Consider the following 16,491-nt stretch of genomic DNA (forward strand, 5'->3'; position numbering starts at 1 on the left):
CGGTCCCGGGGCCGGGCAGGCCGGGCAGGGCGGTCCCGGGGCCGGGCAGGGCCGGGCAGGGCGGTCCCGGGGCCGGGCAGGGCGGTCCCCGGGGCCGGGCAGGGCGGTCCCCGGGGCCGGGCAGGGCGGTCCCGGGGCCGGGCAGGGCGGTCCCGGGGCCGGGCAGGGCGGTCCCCGGGCCGGGCAGGGCGGTCCCGGGGCCGGGCAGGGCGGTCCCGGGGCCGGACAGGGCCGGGCAGGGCGGTCCCCGGGCCGGGCAGGGCGGTCCCCGGGCCGGGCAGGGCGGTCCCGGGGCCGGGCAGGGCGGTCCCCGGGCCGGGCAGGGCGGTCCCCGGGGCCGGGCAGGGCGGTCCCGGGGCCGGGCAGGGCGGTCCCCGGGCCGGGCAGGCCGGGCGGAGCGGGGCCGGCGGGCGCTGCGCAGAGCCGCGCAGAGCCGGCTGCCCTCGGCCGCAGCGCCCCGCCATGCCCGGAGCGGCCGCGCTGGGCGCCGGCCCCGACCCCGAGGAGAGCTACGACTTCCTCTTCAAGCTGGTGCTGATCGGCGACGCCAGCGTGGGCAAGACCTGCCTGGTGCAGCGCTTCAAGACCGGGGCCTTCTCCGAGCGGCAGGGCAGCACCATCGGCGTGGACTTCACCATGAAGAGCCTGGAGATCCAGGGCAAGCGGGTGAAGGTGAGCGGCGCCGGGCCCGCCGTGCCCGCGGGCCGGGCCCGGGCGGGATTCCGGCGGCCCGGAGCCGCTGCCGGACGGGCCGGGCGGCGCCGAGCGCGTCCGGGCCGGTTCCGCCGAGCCCGGGCCCGGCCCGCGCCCCCGCGCTCCGGCCGCGCTGCAGCGGCCGCGCCGCCGCTGCTTGCTCGGGCTGCGGTCTGGCCGCCGCTTGTTTACCAGCCAGAGGAAAGCTCAGCTCAGCTGGATTGCCGGCTTTCCAGAAAGGGATGTGGAGCTGGCAGACCGAGAGATGGTTCTTAAATTAGGCATGCTGTTATCTTAAGACCCTGGTTACAGGGTGTCACAGGAAGTGCCGTTTTTACGGCTCTTCTTTATAGACTCAATAAACTCTAAATTTGACATCTGCTTTTTTTTTTTTTTTTTTTTTTTTTTTTTTTTTTTTTTTTCGGCTATGCTGGAGGAAATCAGCTGGTTGCTTGAAGAGCCTAGTACATGTACCCCGTGGATCTATTCTCAGTAGCACAGATTCCCTGCAACTGTTCTCACCCTCTGAGCACAGGAGTGCAAGTGAACAGCTGGGAGAAAATGTTTAAAGAATCTACGGTTTATAGTAGATGCTTTAAACTGGGATCAATCCCTTCACCAGCCCCTCCAGAATGGGGTCCTGCAGCTATCCTTACCCCCAGTTAGACTAAAAAGCATTTAATTCAGTCACTGCCTGGAGGAAGATGATGGAATTGTAAAGCTTGTGACAGACAGATATAGTGATGTGGTTAGTTTTGGCCTGTGCTTACCAAAGTAGGTGTCAAAGTTCTCTGTTGTTTTTTTCTTGTAAATTAACTTTGGTGAGAATTAAGGTGAGAAAGCTGCAGAAAACAGAAATGAAGGCTGGCATTTTTTAGGGAAAGACAGGGATTAGCACTTTCACAGCCATACCCTGCAGCAGTGTTTATTTCCTTGTTAGTGTCACACCTTTCCCTGTCACATCTGTCTGGGGTTGAGGGGCTGAAGTGCAAACTCAGGTTTTCTGTTTGTGCTGTCAGTGCCTCTTCCTCACTTTCTGGCAAGTGAGGAGTGGGGTTTCTCCTTTAAGGTAGAAACCTGCCTCTGTTAAATGCTGGGCACATAGAAAGTGACAAATGTGTCTGTTCCTGGTGCCAGGGACTTCAGGAGTACCCCAGGAAATCAGCCAAACCTCCCAGGTGTGCTTCTTCATATTGTCACTGCTTACACCTGGATATTCCAGGATTAGTAACCTGGCTGTAACAAAACCTGTGTGTTATTTCTAAGTGTTTTACCAAAAACAAGGCAGAAAGTGCAAGGTCTTGAAGCTTTCTTTTTCTTCAGCCTGTTCTGTACTTCCACTTAGGAAAGAAAAGAGGGATGCAAATACTGAAGAAGAGTATTTTAAGTATTACTTTAGGGAAATTAATCCAACACTTGCTGGTTGACCTTACAAATGCTTTTGTCAGCTGCTGGGTCAGGGGCACAGCCTGAATGTGACAGTATTTGCTTGGAGGGTTTTTTTGTTTGGTCAGTTAAGGTGTGTGAAGTTTATATCAGACTTTTCCAGTTGAGATTTCAGAGCAGCCCATCTAACCTGGGTTAGGTTTGCTCAGCATGCTTTTGGAAACAGGAAATAAGGAAGTATTTTCTTTTTGAGCTCCCTTAGACACTCTGCTTGCAATTCTTGCCTCACAAAACCGGGCCAGGTATTTGTCTGCTGCTTTGATTCTGGTAGGGGTTTATGCTCCTCAGGACAGTATTGTTTTCTATTTAGCAAACAGTGGTGCAGGAATGAGAAAATTCTTCTTGTTGTAATGTTTTGGAGGCTCATCTTTAGAAATTCCTTCAGAACAAAGTGTCTACAAAAACTTGTTCCACCTCCCCAGTGGCCTCAACTTCATTTTCAGTCTGGCTAAGGGTAGTACTGGAACCCAGCAACACTTGAGATTGAAACAATTTAAGGTTAAATATGCCCCTTTCTGTTTCAAACTTCAGATGTTCCTGTCACAGTTACATAATGTTTCTGAAACATTTGGAACCCAAGGATTTTAGGTCTCTCTTTTGATGTAGTTTTTTTTTTTTTTTAATACTGAAGGTTAAGGTGCTGCAAATAACTTTTTAAAAATTATTTATGAGACTTGAGGCTTTCCTTGCACCTTGCAGCTGTTTCTTTCAAGTGTCTCACGTGTTCCATACACTTCTGCTTTTGACTAAATTTCATATAGAAAGAGATCAGCTTTGTGAAATGTCTGCAGGCTGTCTTCATTAAAAGAAATGTTCTAGTACATGCTGTTTGAAATTGTGGCATACTACTTTCTCTAAAAGCCATCCTTCCTAGCTGGCTAAATCCTGGAGTGGAGTGCCTAAAAGTTGGTCTTGTTAATCACTCAAAAGTGGTGTTAATCACTTAATGCATAGTGATTAAAGTCCTATTGATAAAATTGTTCTTTGGGTGATAGAAAAAAATCTGGCAAACAGAACAAAAACATGTTATAACTGTTATGTCACTGTAAGAAAAGATATTTATAAAATGTTGGAACCAAGATTTTACATAATGATAGGCAAGGACATTCCTAAGTCCAAGTCCATAAATCATGGTTAGTAATAACAAAAGTCTTTTTCTTTTGATGAATTACTTCCTGTGAGCTGATTAATTGTCTTTAATGCCTACTTTATGCTGTCATTTCATAGTGTTTTACATAAAGTGTTTTTTCCTCTATGCCATAGTTTTTCTCCCTCAGTATAACTTTCAGAAAGTAGCAGAAGACCAGTTGAAAACACATTCCTTTTACAACAAATACTTCTTTATGTACCATTGCACTTCTTCATTTACAAGCTTTTGCAGCCCATATGTTATCAAGATTATTGGCTTTGATTCAGGCCTCATGGCTGTAAACTGCATTCCTTTCAGAATGGCCCAAAATGTATTTTGTGCCATGATCTGGCCAAATTGCCATTCATACAAAGTTGTGACTTGTTAACTATCCTGTCTCCTGACTGGGGATTTAATAACTTTGCTACACAGATAAAAGCAGAGCTATTGGAAGCAATATTCTTTGATATCCAGAGGAAAATGTAGCTCTCTGTCAACTCTTTTGACACTCATAACCTGCAGCAAATGGGAATACTTCATTCCTGAAAAAGAGGGAGTCCTCATTCTCTGAAAATTGTGTAGAGAAACATTTGAATGGAACAGTTTATCCTGCCTGCTCTGTCTATGAATATCACTTTAAATTGAAATACACTGCTACAGAGACGTTGCTTTTGGCAAAAACTGCGTGGATTAAGTTGCAAGGCTGTTTCAATAAATGTTTTTAGGAGCAAGTGTTGTGATTTGCCAGCCTACAGGAATGTATGTTATTGTTTGCCATTTGAGATGACAGCATTCAGACACGGTTGGTCAAGATTCATTTAGCACAGTGTTTAGGTCCAGTTTCACTGCTGGGAAATTTTATGGAATTGTGCTGCAAAAGTGACATTTCTATTTTTGTAAAGGAAGGTATCAGCTGGAGGATGCACCTACTCATGATTTTTGCTGCTCCACAAGCAAAAGCACAGCTGAACTCTTGTGATACTTTAGAAGAATCAGGAAAGTACTTAATAAATTATGTAGGTAGTAAGGGAAGGAGAAATGATTTACTGTGTCTTGGGGCCATCTGTTAAGCATTAACCTTTGATAAATAATATGTTTATCAATGCAAGAAGCAGCCACGTTGACCTGTTTGATAATGATAATTTACTGTGCTCTTTGGCCAACCTGTCACTCACTATCTTCAACATTTTGTCTGTTCCTGTAGCTCAAAATCTGCTTTCTGTTAGCCTGAGCAGACATCCCAGAATGATCTTCCAGAGAACCTCCTTGAATTTTACCACCTTTTGTTTTCCTCCTTCCATCCAATTGAAACACTCCTTGTTCCAGGTTTTTCTGGTGTCTCTCACTGTTCTTTATGTGCCACCATGAGGAGTGTGGCTGTCCAAGAAGTTCAAATCTCAGAGAAGATCAAAATAACCAGCTTTTGTGAGTAAATAAATATTCAGTAGTGAAACAATTAACATTGGCGAGTAAATGAGTATTCAGCAGTGAAACAATTAGCAGGAGAAAGGTGGCTCCTTTATTCTGCCATATTCCTTCTGAACAAGGAGTCTTTACTCCCTGTTCTCCCTTGTTCCTAGCAGTGGTCCCCCTGCCACTAATCTCCGATTTCATAGGTGTTTTTAATTAGTAATTTCAAATTAATTCAGCACAATTCTCCAGCAATCCCAACTTCTCTCTGCCTTTCTTACACCAAAGGAGTTGCCGAAGTAATTACAAAATCAGGAACAGCTTTGAAAAGTTACTGAGTGACAGGTGTGGCTACCATCATGTTATTTACAAAGCTGAAGCAAATAAATAAATAAATAGTGTTAGTAATTAAGTAATTATTATTAGTAGTAGTAAGTATTATTAAAATATAATTAATTTTATAAATAATAATTAAAATTATTAATAATTATGTAATTTACAACATACATCATACAGTTGTACAATACAAAAGAATACATGAGCATATCTTTTTTAATTACCTGTGGCTACTACAGTTCTTTTGGTATTTAACTTCTAGCTTAAACTGAGGGACTTTGGAATGAGAAATACTATGACTACATTTTTTTTTTCCAAAGAGTTTTCAATTGTTTTTTTTTTCAAGAATTACATGCTTGTAAATACAGTTTAACAGAAATATTATATAAAATTTCTACTATGCAAAAGCTGGCTAAAGTTATAGTTGTGATTGGTATTTTTTTATAGTTGTCATTATTCTTTTTCAGTAGAATTCGGTGAAATTTATCTCTGTAGGCATGTTGGAGAAAATAGTGTTAGCAGTGTATCAGGCTGATTAATGTTACATGGAAATATTTTTCTTAGAATTTTCTAAAGATGCTGTAAAGCAAGCTAGCTGTATTGTTCCTTTAGAAATACAACTTGCTTTACATTAAGTAATCTGGTTCATAATACCTCCTTGCTGTGTCTCTAGTGTGTGTTCTTAATGCTAGAAGATATTATTTAAATTACAAATGATGTGACCAGACAAGGTTTTCAAGCTTCCAAACTGGAGGGGGAGTTGTTCTCAGCTCAGTCACTCTGCACTTTTATTTACACCACACGAAAAGTGTAAGCCAAAACAATTTTATTTCTTAATTCAAGTGTTTCCAGTTTGTGTGCACAGAATCCCTCAGGCCTTTCCCAAGAGTTGGGTAATCATCATTAGCCTTTTCTAGCACTTGACCTAATCAAGTGCTGAGATTTAACAAACACAAAGGGCTGGTGGGAGACCTGAGTGCAGAGATCATCCATAAACCTGCCCCCAATTTCCTGGTCCCTGCTAATTGCTGCTGACTGCTCTGAACCATTATCTGTTTCTTTAATAATCATTGCTTTGTGGTTTTCTGAGTCCATTCCAGTCCCTTTCCCTGCTCTGAGAATACTCTTACCAGCACTGAGAAGTCCTTTTTCCTGGGATTGATTCCCTTCAGCTGTACATATATCAGCTGGGATCTGAATGCTTGCTTAGCACAGGAAATGAGATCTTATCAGCACAGCCTTTCCCAAAGGGAAATCTGCTGCTCAAAAATGCAGCAGTCAGAAGATACAAAGAAAACACTACTATGCAAAAGAAATAAAAGGAAAAATTATTCCATATTATTTAGTGTAAAATAGCACTGGCACATTGTGTTAAAGTGTTGACAGCACTTTAGAATGAGGAGGTTCAGAGAAAGGGGAAACCATAAATAAAAGGTTCACCCTATGGGAGGATTAAAAACCCCAGTAGTATTTGCTTATGTCCTCTTTCAGTGGAGATGCAAAATATAAGAAATGGCACAAAAACACAAGCAATGGTCTCCCATTTATCACTTGGGGATAGAGAAGTGAAAGTGCAACAGAACATAAATTCATAGAAGGAAGTTCTTTCATTTCACAATATATAGTGTGACAATATATTGAAGCCAAGAGCTTTGGAAAATTCAGAAAGGATTAGAGATTTATACTGAGGATAAGGACATCCACAGTTACTTTAGATTAAAAGATCCGGGAATATAAGCCATCATGTTCCAGGACATTAGACAACCTATAAAACATCAGGATTTACAAAGAAATTCCCTATGAACAGCATACTGTGTTTGTCCCCTCTGAATTATTTTGTTTCTTCCTCTGGAACATCTAATACTGAGGACTCAAACTCTGATACCAAACTCATAATTCTTATGCTGCTGGATTTAGGCAAAAGTATATAAACCAAGCAGTTCTTCCTGCTCAGTTGCAATGTGTATTTTACCACCCAGAAGAGGACAGGTGATGAGACTGACAGATCCTTCACTGACTTTATTGAGACCTAGGATTGCTGGCATTTAGTTTACACACTCTTTTGTCTATATTCTTTTAATTGTCTCATATTTCCTTCTGAAACAGCCTCAGTGCTCTCAGATTACGTGACCACATCCTGCTGCCTTTGTTCCTTCCCACTGCAGAACTGGCAGAGCCACAGATGGTGTGGTAGCCAAAACCCATCTGTAGAGGCAGTGACACACCAGGTGACCTTGGCTGCAGGCTGGCACCCTGTTCTGCTGCCAAGGGTGGCAAAGGGCTGGGGCTGGGCACACAAGAGAGTTCCAAAATCTGCCACAGAAGGAGCTTGCTGGCAGGAAACCAGGATCCCAACTGATGCAGGTATAAATTTGGAGCAGCCAAATTCTCAGCTTAGATTATGTAGATATATATATGTGTGTGTATATGTATATATATACATACTCATGTAGTTATTATATATATGTTTATATCAAGGTTCTCAAGCATATATTCTCATCCTTAGATCATGTACAAAAGGCTAGATAAACACAGGGCTAGAATGCATTGCATATACAGGAGATTTGGATCAAGGCTCTTGGATCAAGTCCTCTCATTTGGTTGAGGAGAGCAGCTTCTGTGTGTCACAGTGTGTCACTGCAGCAATATATCTGAACCACTCAGACTGCAGTGTGCACCAGCCATTCCACTTGTAAATGTTCTTATCAGAATTTTCTCAGGGCCCTCTGAAATTCATCAATGCTACTAAGACATAAACTGTGCAAAAATAAGAAAGAAGAAGCTAAGAAACTGAATTCCAAGACCACAAGAAAGAGATAGCAGAGAGCTGTGAGCCACCTGGACTGTAACCAGTCCCATATTCTGAGAGGTGCACATGGAACACATGGACAAGACAAAGGCACCAATAAGAAATGTGTGATCAGTGTGCAGTAGAGATAGAATCTGTAAAAAAGTGCATAATGTAAACAATAAACAGCTTCTGCTTAATCATATTGGTCAGTTGTCCAGGAGTCCTGAATTCTCCACATGTCACTGTGGGTCACTGTGGGCTGTGTCTGACCCTGCTGTGTCCCCTCAGCTGCAGATCTGGGACACGGCGGGCCAGGAGAGGTTCAGGACCATCACGCAGAGTTACTACCGCAGCGCCAACGGGGCCATCCTGGCCTACGACATCAGCAAGAGGGGCTCCTTCCTGTCCATCCCTCGCTGGATCGAGGATGTCAGGAAGTATGCTGGCTCCAACATCGTGCAGCTACTGATTGGTGAGTTGGGAGTGCCACTGCTTGTGTAACGTGGCCACAGCTTTTGGTTTTGGTTGCAGTTAAGGTGTGTGCAATAGACCCAACTGGAAGTTTTACTGAAAGAGCTGAATGTTTTGGACTTGGATGGGGCTCTTGGGGCCTGTAGAGCTGCTAATACAACAGCAGTACCATTCTGGATTTCCCTAGGAATCAGCAGACAGCTGCTGTTTTCACAGAATGGTTTTAACTTCAATTTCTAGCCTGTTCTGTTAGGGTCTACATCCAACACTCTTCAGTTACTTTTCCTGCTCTCTATGGGTAATACAGAAATATATGTTGGAAAGGGCTGGGAAGATTATCCAGTGCAAGCTCCTGCTCACAGCAAAGCCAGAGTCAGGTTGGTCAGGGCCTTTTCAGTCACATTTTGAAAATCTACAGAATAGAAATTCTTCAGCTTCCTTGGGCAACCCGCGACCCTCCTGCCAAGTGCTTCCTGTGACAAAAAAGCTGTTCTAAATCCCTGTGTTGTTCCCTTTCCTTCCAGGAAACAAGTCTGACCTAAGTGACCTTAGAGAGGTTCAGCTGGAAGAAGCTCAGAGCCTGGCTGAACACTATGACAACATCATCTGTGCCATAGAGACCTCGGCGAAGGACTCCAGCAACGTGGAGGAGGTGTTTGTGAAGATGGCCACAGAGCTGATGATGAGGCACGGAGGGCCCATGTTCAGTGAGAAGAACACTGACAGCATCAAGCTTGACAGCAAAGACGTTGTGGAAGGCTGGGGGTGTGGTTGCTGATAAGAGCTAGCTGATATCCCTAACTTTACTGGAGTTTAGATGGTGCTTCACCCTAATGCTGAGTAGCATGGTAGCCATATTCTCCTCCTCTTCCTGTGAAACCAGCAATTTTGTAGAAGTTAGACACAATCCTGTTTGCTTTGGTGTCTTATTTTTAAAAAGGGACTTCAGAGAGGTGGTCGTAAAAGTCAAACCCTCTGAAAAAGTTACTCAACATTTGTCCCCACGGTTTTATTTTCTGTAACCTTCATACAAGTTACAAAAATGGATGGAACTACTTTGAACTTGGTATTTGGGGTGGGAAGACATTTGGTTGAGGAAGAGACTGATGCAAACCCAAAGGTCTGAGCATTTACCATGGGACTGGTGGCAAAGGAGGTGACTTTTGGAATAGACAGTTCTGACAATATCCCTTCAAATCCTCAAAACTCCACCAGTGACCAGGAAGTGTCAGGGTCTTTGATAATGGTATTTCAAGGGCCATAATAGCCAAGATTTTGATTACAGGACCAAATAGCAGCCACCTGTCCTAGGGCATATGGATTGCTAGTTATTGTTGAAGCAGGCCCAGGTGGGGGAGCTTCTCTCAGGTTTTGTTATCATTTGAAATTAGTGTTTTAACAGAAAGCAAAACCAGCCTGAGCACTGTCACTGGACCAGGGTGGTGATTTAAAGCAGCCCTGAGGAGAGGGAAGATGCATTTCATTTGCCTGTTGTTTGCACAGTGATGGCTTCTTTTTCCAGGCGGAAGCATCACTGAGATTTTGCCCTCAGGTCTCATCATTTCATTCCACAACTCAAGACCTGCACCACTGGAAACGGGAACTGGAGAAATCTTGAACTGACTGTAGCCAAGATCTCTTGCCATGTGCCTAATGGTCAAATACAGGGTGCATTCTGGTCACACATTTCATGTTACATTACCAGAGTGCATAAGTGGATTTGATTTTTTTATTGGTTTTGTTTTTTAAACCATCTCTTTAAATACTGCATGGGCATATAATGGGAAAGAAGACCTCAGAATAGCTAAGAACTGCATGATTGTGACTTCTTGGTTGTGAGAAACCAGTGTCTTTTTGAGTGATTCTCTCCCAGCTTTGTACCCAGATGTTCCCCTCTCCCTATCACAAGTTACCAGCTGCTTTTCATTTCTTTAAAACACTCAGCAGGAAAAGTCTTATGTAGACTTTTGATCCATCATAGTGGATCAAAAGTCTACATAAAGTAAAATAGATTTCATAATGCAGTTCTTTCAGATGCAGCTCTGTACCTTGTAGATGTAGCTGAGGTTCTGATGGACTCCTCTGCAGTTACACTCTCAGGCACCTTACAAAAGTGGATTTGCAAAGAGAGCAGGAGCAGCAATATTTTAAACTCTGCAGATGAAGCAGAGGTGTTCAGGTATGACAAGCAATTTTTGCAATCCTGATAATTTGAAGGAGTCACTTTCAAGAAGCACCATTTGAAGTGAAGGTCTTGTCTCTTTGAAAAATCCAGATCAGAAAGGACTTGAATTGTTTTGCTGTGGGGGCTGCACTTCATCCAAGTTCAGTCATCCAACTTATCTAGTGTCATGAAAATTAGGAAGATTTAGGAAAGGGCTAATGGATACCAGTTTTAATCCTATTCATCTTCCTGTAGCAAATATTGAACCCCTCTTTCTGGTTTTTTAAACTGTGAGGGAGATAACTGAGGAGTAATGTGTGCTTTGTAGCCTGTTTGCTTCTGTCTCAAGAGTTAGTTTTCAGATTTTATAGTTGTGAGAATGAAAAGGCCTTAAATTTTTCAACTAGTATAGTTTTCACAGTTCTGATATTTTCTACAGAAAGGCAGGCTGAGCTGCAGCACTTGGTAGTGGTTTTGGGTGGTTTTCCAGGATATTCCTACTTCCAAAGATAGTAGGCAGTAAATGCCAAGTTAGACATTTGGGAATGGGAATGAAAATGGGAATTTCCACACCCTGGAGTTGTTGGTGTATTCCCTATATTCTGCTCTCAGGAGAAACTGTGAAGACAGTCCAAGCTAAAACCAAGTGACTGCTTTTCCTGCTGGTGAGGTACAGAATATTTGCAAACATTTAACTTTCTGTCATGACCCATGACAGTTTGAATCTGTAGGTCATGGTCCTGCAGTTCTGCTTGAGCAGGGAGCCCCAGATGAGCTCAGCCCCCACCACCTGCAGCATTAGTGCCAAATTATTGAATGCTGAGAAAAACCCATATGCATTTAAGAACAGTATTGCTACTTCTCAGACTGAAATCCATAGTTTACATAGTAACTCATCTTAAAACTGGAACAAGAAGCAACATGAACATAAATCCTCCTTCCAGTGCAGCCAGTGAATGATGGTGTTTTTACAATAGATGAACTGAGGAATTACTGATCCATTTTCTTTGTTTTGAGGTTTGTTTAGTGAATAAGGAGAATTAGACCAGGCACTACACTTTTCATTACAATTTGCCTGGATTTATTTCTTAAACTAGGCTTAAAGGATGAGGCTCTGTCTGCAGGTCAGTCTGGCTCAGTCAGAAAATGTGCAGCAGCAGTGATTTGTTTGCTGTACTTTAAATGAAGGCACCAATTCCAATTTGTTTCCAGTTTCCTCCAGAAAACTAAAACCATGGTTTTAAATCAGTTTTGTGTTTTAACTCTTGGCTCTTCTGTGTTGTAACAAGTGGAGTACAAGTTTGCATGCCCTCCTAGCTGAACAAAAGAAATAGAATAAGACTTGGTTTTTTGGGCTTTTTAAATTTTTTTCAGAAGACACTTGAAGATCTGGTTTATTTCGTAGGTTAGCAGCTGGAGGTGCTTGGGCTGTCCGTAGTTAAAGTTTACTTTGATTATCAAACTCTTCCTTTGTTCACTACCCACTAGGCTGAGAGCTCCTTGACCAGAAATAAACAGTAAATGTGGAGCTTTTCACTGCCCTGCTGAAGGCTTTATCAAACCTGGGACTCACACACAGCTGTGGAATTCAGGCTTTAGAAAGATTGTTGGTTTTACTCCTTTAATTCTATGGAAACCAAAAGACTACCTGGGTGAAGAGTGAGGAGCAATAAACCTGTGATTTACGGGCAAAAACCTGAGTTTCACCTCTCAGGGTATAAATGGGCACTGATGTACATCAAGTGAATAATTCAGTAGTGCTTGTTCAGAGTTCACAGCATAAACATTTGCCAAGAAATCTGTTTACTGCCAGTTGAACATTAACAAGGCTATGGTGCAGTAATTGCTTTTTAGCAGATCCCCTTGGCTGATCATGTATTTGCACTTGTATTTATAATGTCTTTTTGGCAGTACCAGAGTGTGCAAAAATATTACAAAAGCACAGAAGGGGACATTGATTTCTGCCTTGTAGCACTTGGGAGTGGAATGCAGAAGCAGATACTGAAATGAAATCATCAGCAGAATGTGGTTCCCAGGAGCCTTTGTTACCCTTTGTATTAATTTTAAGCTAATTTTATCTCCAGTTTCTCATCCAGTCCATCATCAAGGGTGGAACTTGTACAAATATTTATAATTATGCAAATATAAAACAAAATATATAGGCCTAGAAACCTGCTAACATTTGCTTTGCAAAGCAGAATTTGAGAAAAATGAGCATACTTAAGAGAGGAGAAGTCCTGATGATTTTCTTACTGTCACTGTGCTGGCAAGCAGGTTTTTTAGGGGTGAAAATCTAAATGAAGCCCAGCTAAAAGCACTAAAAGCTTTCCTATTAGCTAATACTGATAGATTTCCAGGAGCTTCACCAAAAGCAGAGCTCTTGCTCCTTTTGGGTGCCTAGACTGTCATATGTGAAAACAAGGGTTTGGAAGATTGTCCTTTGGGCATGGCATGCAAACTTGTCTTGAAAACTTGAAGACATTTTTTAAAAGTGAGCCAAGAGCTGAATTTACACAGACATGAAAGCTGCAGACAGATGCCTCCCAATGTCTTCAAAAGCATCTCAATACCATTGCAAATAAAGCACAGAACTTGTGTGGAAATGGTTTTGCACTAAAGGGAAATAATTATCAGAGAAAGAAAATCATTAATGTGAAAGACAGAGCATCTTGATTTTTCTGCGTTTTTCATGTTCATTTCGTAGTTCAATGCTGTGCGTAACTAAGATCTTTCCCTTTATAAATGATATTAAAATAGATAAAGTGTGAAAAGTAGATTGATACTTGACAAAATAAATGCTTTCTTAGGAGAGTGATAATATTGATGAGAATAATTTTGCTAATAGGGTTTGGTGGTGCAGTATCAAAGATTTCCCACAGAGTTGTGTTGGAATGATGTGAGACACAGAAACCATTCCCAAAACAGGGGAAGTCAGTGGGGAACACCAGACCCTGTCCTGCCTGCCAGACAGAAAGTAGATACAGGCTGGTACTGAGCAGAAGGTGAATTTAGTTCTTTGTAAGTGTTTTTAAAGATTTCTCTTTGAGATTTCTGATAGGCAGATGTGTTCTGTGCTGTCAGCCAGATTTTCCCTCTCCTGTGCCTCACTCGCTGAGATCTGACAGGTAAAAACCCCACAACTCCAGAGAAGGGAGCATCCCAGCCAGTCTGGCTCACACACACCTCTGGGGGGGAAGGAAAAAATCTCTAATTCATATTGAATTCATTCACTGCATTCCAAAATTATTTCAGGGGTTTGGGTGATAACAGTGTTAAAATGGTTCTGCATTTTCTAGGACAAATCTGTTGCTTTTCAAGGTTTCTTCGAGAGATGCAGGCTGTACATTTCTAATCATCAGTATCTATTTTGCTTTTAAACTTTCTTATCACAATACTGACGAAATGATTTGAATATGAGGAGACAAGGGAGCAAGCTTGCATACTACGGTAATTTTTTATACTTTACCTTCATCTATTTATGAATTTATTATGAAAAGTATTTTTAAACATGAAACCTGCTTTTGTTGTGAATTTTAGCAAAGTAGTGGATATATTGCACTGTGTATCATTAAAAAGGTTTAATTAAACATTTGGCAATTAATACCTTTTGTTGTTATTTTATACGGGTACCTTGTGGTATATGATCAGAAAAATCAATTCTAAGAAATTATATATCCTATCCTACAGTGTTGTATGGTCTACTTTTACACAAGATATGACCTCATGTACCCTTAATTAAACAAATGGTGCTGAAATAACTTCCTCTAATCCTCCCAAATCTTCATCACTTCCAGAAATGCATGTACTTTCAATTGTTCCCACTTAGCAAACTCTCCAGCAGAGCTGTCTGGAAGATGAGAAATGAAATCTGAAATTCTCAGTGTTGGAGGAGTGCACATACCTTTTTCAGTGCTTGCAATTAAGTGTGAACAATTAACAACTGTACCTCCCCTGGGGAGTGTTTAGATCCTGGATTTGGTTGAAGTGCTGTAAATTAAACAAAGCAACACCCCTTTCTTTTTGCTTGGCTCTTTAATTTGAACGTCAGCAGATGGGAGTTTGTGATCTGCAGGAGCCAAATACTGAATTTCTTGGTTTGCATTGTCTGCTGCTTCAGTAAAGCCTCAGGTGTCAAAAGAGGAGTCAGTGCAATGGCCAGGCTCCAGAGCTGGCTCCTCAGAGTGCTGGGTGCAGCTGAATTTGTCACTTTATTCTCTTTAAGGACACGTTTTTACTGCTGAGATGCTGTGGCTGTGACCAGCCTGGCACTGGTGTGCTGGGGAATTGGTGAGAGAGGGAAATCGTGCAGGTGTCATGAGTAACATCTCCTGCTCCTGGGAGGGGTTGACCTGGATTTTCTCATGTTCTACACATTTATACTGGAGTTTCTAAATCTGCATGGGGAAAAAAACCCAACTTTTCCTTTTAATGGCTTGTTTTAAGTGCATGAGATGAGCACTTAAATTTTTTTTCTCATTTCCTGGAATTCTCTAAGAAAACGAAATACTTTGGGTACAAGACATCTACACACACTACAACCATTTCTCATTTGCTCTGGTGAACTGACTTTTCACTATGTAGTTTGTACCTGCAGGAAAATACCTGTATTTTTTATAGTTTAAGTTAACTGAATATTTTTTCTCCACATCTGTGGGCAGGAAGTTAGGTGTTGAAGTAGCAGAAAGCATTTTCCCAGATACAACTCCATAAAACAAGACACCAATCCCAAATCCTATTGAAAATGTGATTCTTAGGTTACAGAAATTCTTACCTGTACTCCAGGTGCTGCTTCTGCTTCAGGAACAGGTCAATAAATAAACCAATAAATACATAAATCACCTGCTGGGTGTTAAACTGTAAGACATGTTTAGCATGAGCCCAGTACTGAATTATGAGCTTGGATAAAAGACAATACAGTGCAAGGAGGAGAACTTTTAATTAAGATCAGCTGAGTCCCAGGTGGTCTGAATTAGACAAATTAAACCAATCTTTACACGAAGTAAACTCACCTGTGCTATTTGGAATATGCACTAATCTCTTTTGCTCACAGAAGTGACCACAGAAACACTTTCCTGAAACTTTTTAAGTCTGCAGCCTGTTTCTGTCAACATTGAAAACAGGATATAGTTCATCACCCAAGAATCCATCTTTGTCTAGACAGAAGATTGTAGTACAGACTGTGTGGGATATGCTGTGATATCTGTTAGTCCCCATTGCTGTTCAAGTTACAGAGAATACCAGCACACCACTGAGTTGCTGAGAAACTCTTGTAATCCCAGTTTCTCCCCTTTACACTGATGGGAAGAGATTTCCACCCCTTTTGGTGACTGACTTGTGTGTGTAGTGTTATTCAGGTCACTATTTTCTAATTTCCTTTATTTCCTTCATCTGCTGTTTTTTCAGTATTTTGGCTTTTTGAGGGTCTGCCCTCACCAAGCTGGAGGTCAGTCCATGGAGCTGGAGAATCTGTAATACTCTGAGGCTGGAGGGTTTTAGATTTTACTGGTGATATGCCAGAGAAAAAGAGTCAGTCTTCCTGTTCTATAAACACCTTTTATGTTAATGTTTCCATGAGGGGTGAGACCTAAGAGGTCTATATACAGTTCCTTCATGAACATTTTGAAGCGTTTGTCCAAACTGTAGAGAAAAAAGGAGAAACAAACAGAACATTTTCTGTTCTTCAGCAACTTCAAACATTTTTATTCCTTGCTTCACCAATTCTGGTAAAGTTAGAGAGTACTGCTTTAGTACTGAAACAATGTGACTTTAAATTACCCTGACCTTCCAAAATTACAATCTTTACTTAGATTTGGCATTCTTTGCAAATACTTGGTATATTAACAGAAAAGTAAAGAAAGAGGTGGATATCTAAAGAAACAGGTGGCTATCTGTTCATTGTACCAATAAAAAGGCAAGAATGTGCTGCTGTAAATAGGTTTCCAGTGAAGAAGCAGGAAATGAACTGTTCAGAGCAGTGTCCTTACACTGCATCCAGCGAGACACTGAGAGCTGCTTAGGAAACATTACAAGAGATGAATCAACAATCCTGAC

General features: G+C 42.0%; 1 protein-coding gene across 1 annotated transcript; it reads left to right on the forward strand.

The window, feature by feature from the left end:
• The first annotated feature begins 417 nt into the window (after positions 1-417).
• On the forward strand, positions 418-14,124 carry RAB43 (RAB43, member RAS oncogene family). The gene is made up of 3 exons (XM_021530444.3): positions 418-672; positions 8,094-8,277; positions 8,801-14,124. The coding sequence occupies exons 1-3, from the start codon at positions 463-465 to the stop codon at positions 9,052-9,054; spliced, it is 648 nt and encodes a 215-aa protein (XP_021386119.1). The 5' UTR covers positions 418-462; the 3' UTR covers positions 9,055-14,124.
• Positions 14,125-16,491: the final 2,367 nt, after the last annotated feature.

Source organism: Lonchura striata, chromosome 12 (assembly GCF_046129695.1).
Source record: "Lonchura striata isolate bLonStr1 chromosome 12, bLonStr1.mat, whole genome shotgun sequence".
NCBI lineage: Eukaryota > Metazoa > Chordata > Aves > Passeriformes > Estrildidae > Lonchura > Lonchura striata.

What these genes read in the sequence shown, in the direction of transcription:
- RAB43 (XM_021530444.3), top strand. Translation starts at nt 463, where the DNA reads ATGCCCGGAGCGGCCGCGCTGGGCGCCGGCCCCGACCCCGAGGAGAGC. An exon ending in TCCAGGGCAAGCGGGTGAAG is followed by an intron (nt 673 to 8,093) that starts GTGAGCGGCGCC and finishes GTGTCCCCTCAG; the next exon opens with CTGCAGATCTGGGACACGGC. An exon ending in CATCGTGCAGCTACTGATTG is followed by an intron (nt 8,278 to 8,800) that starts GTGAGTTGGGAG and finishes CTTTCCTTCCAG; the next exon opens with GAAACAAGTCTGACCTAAGT.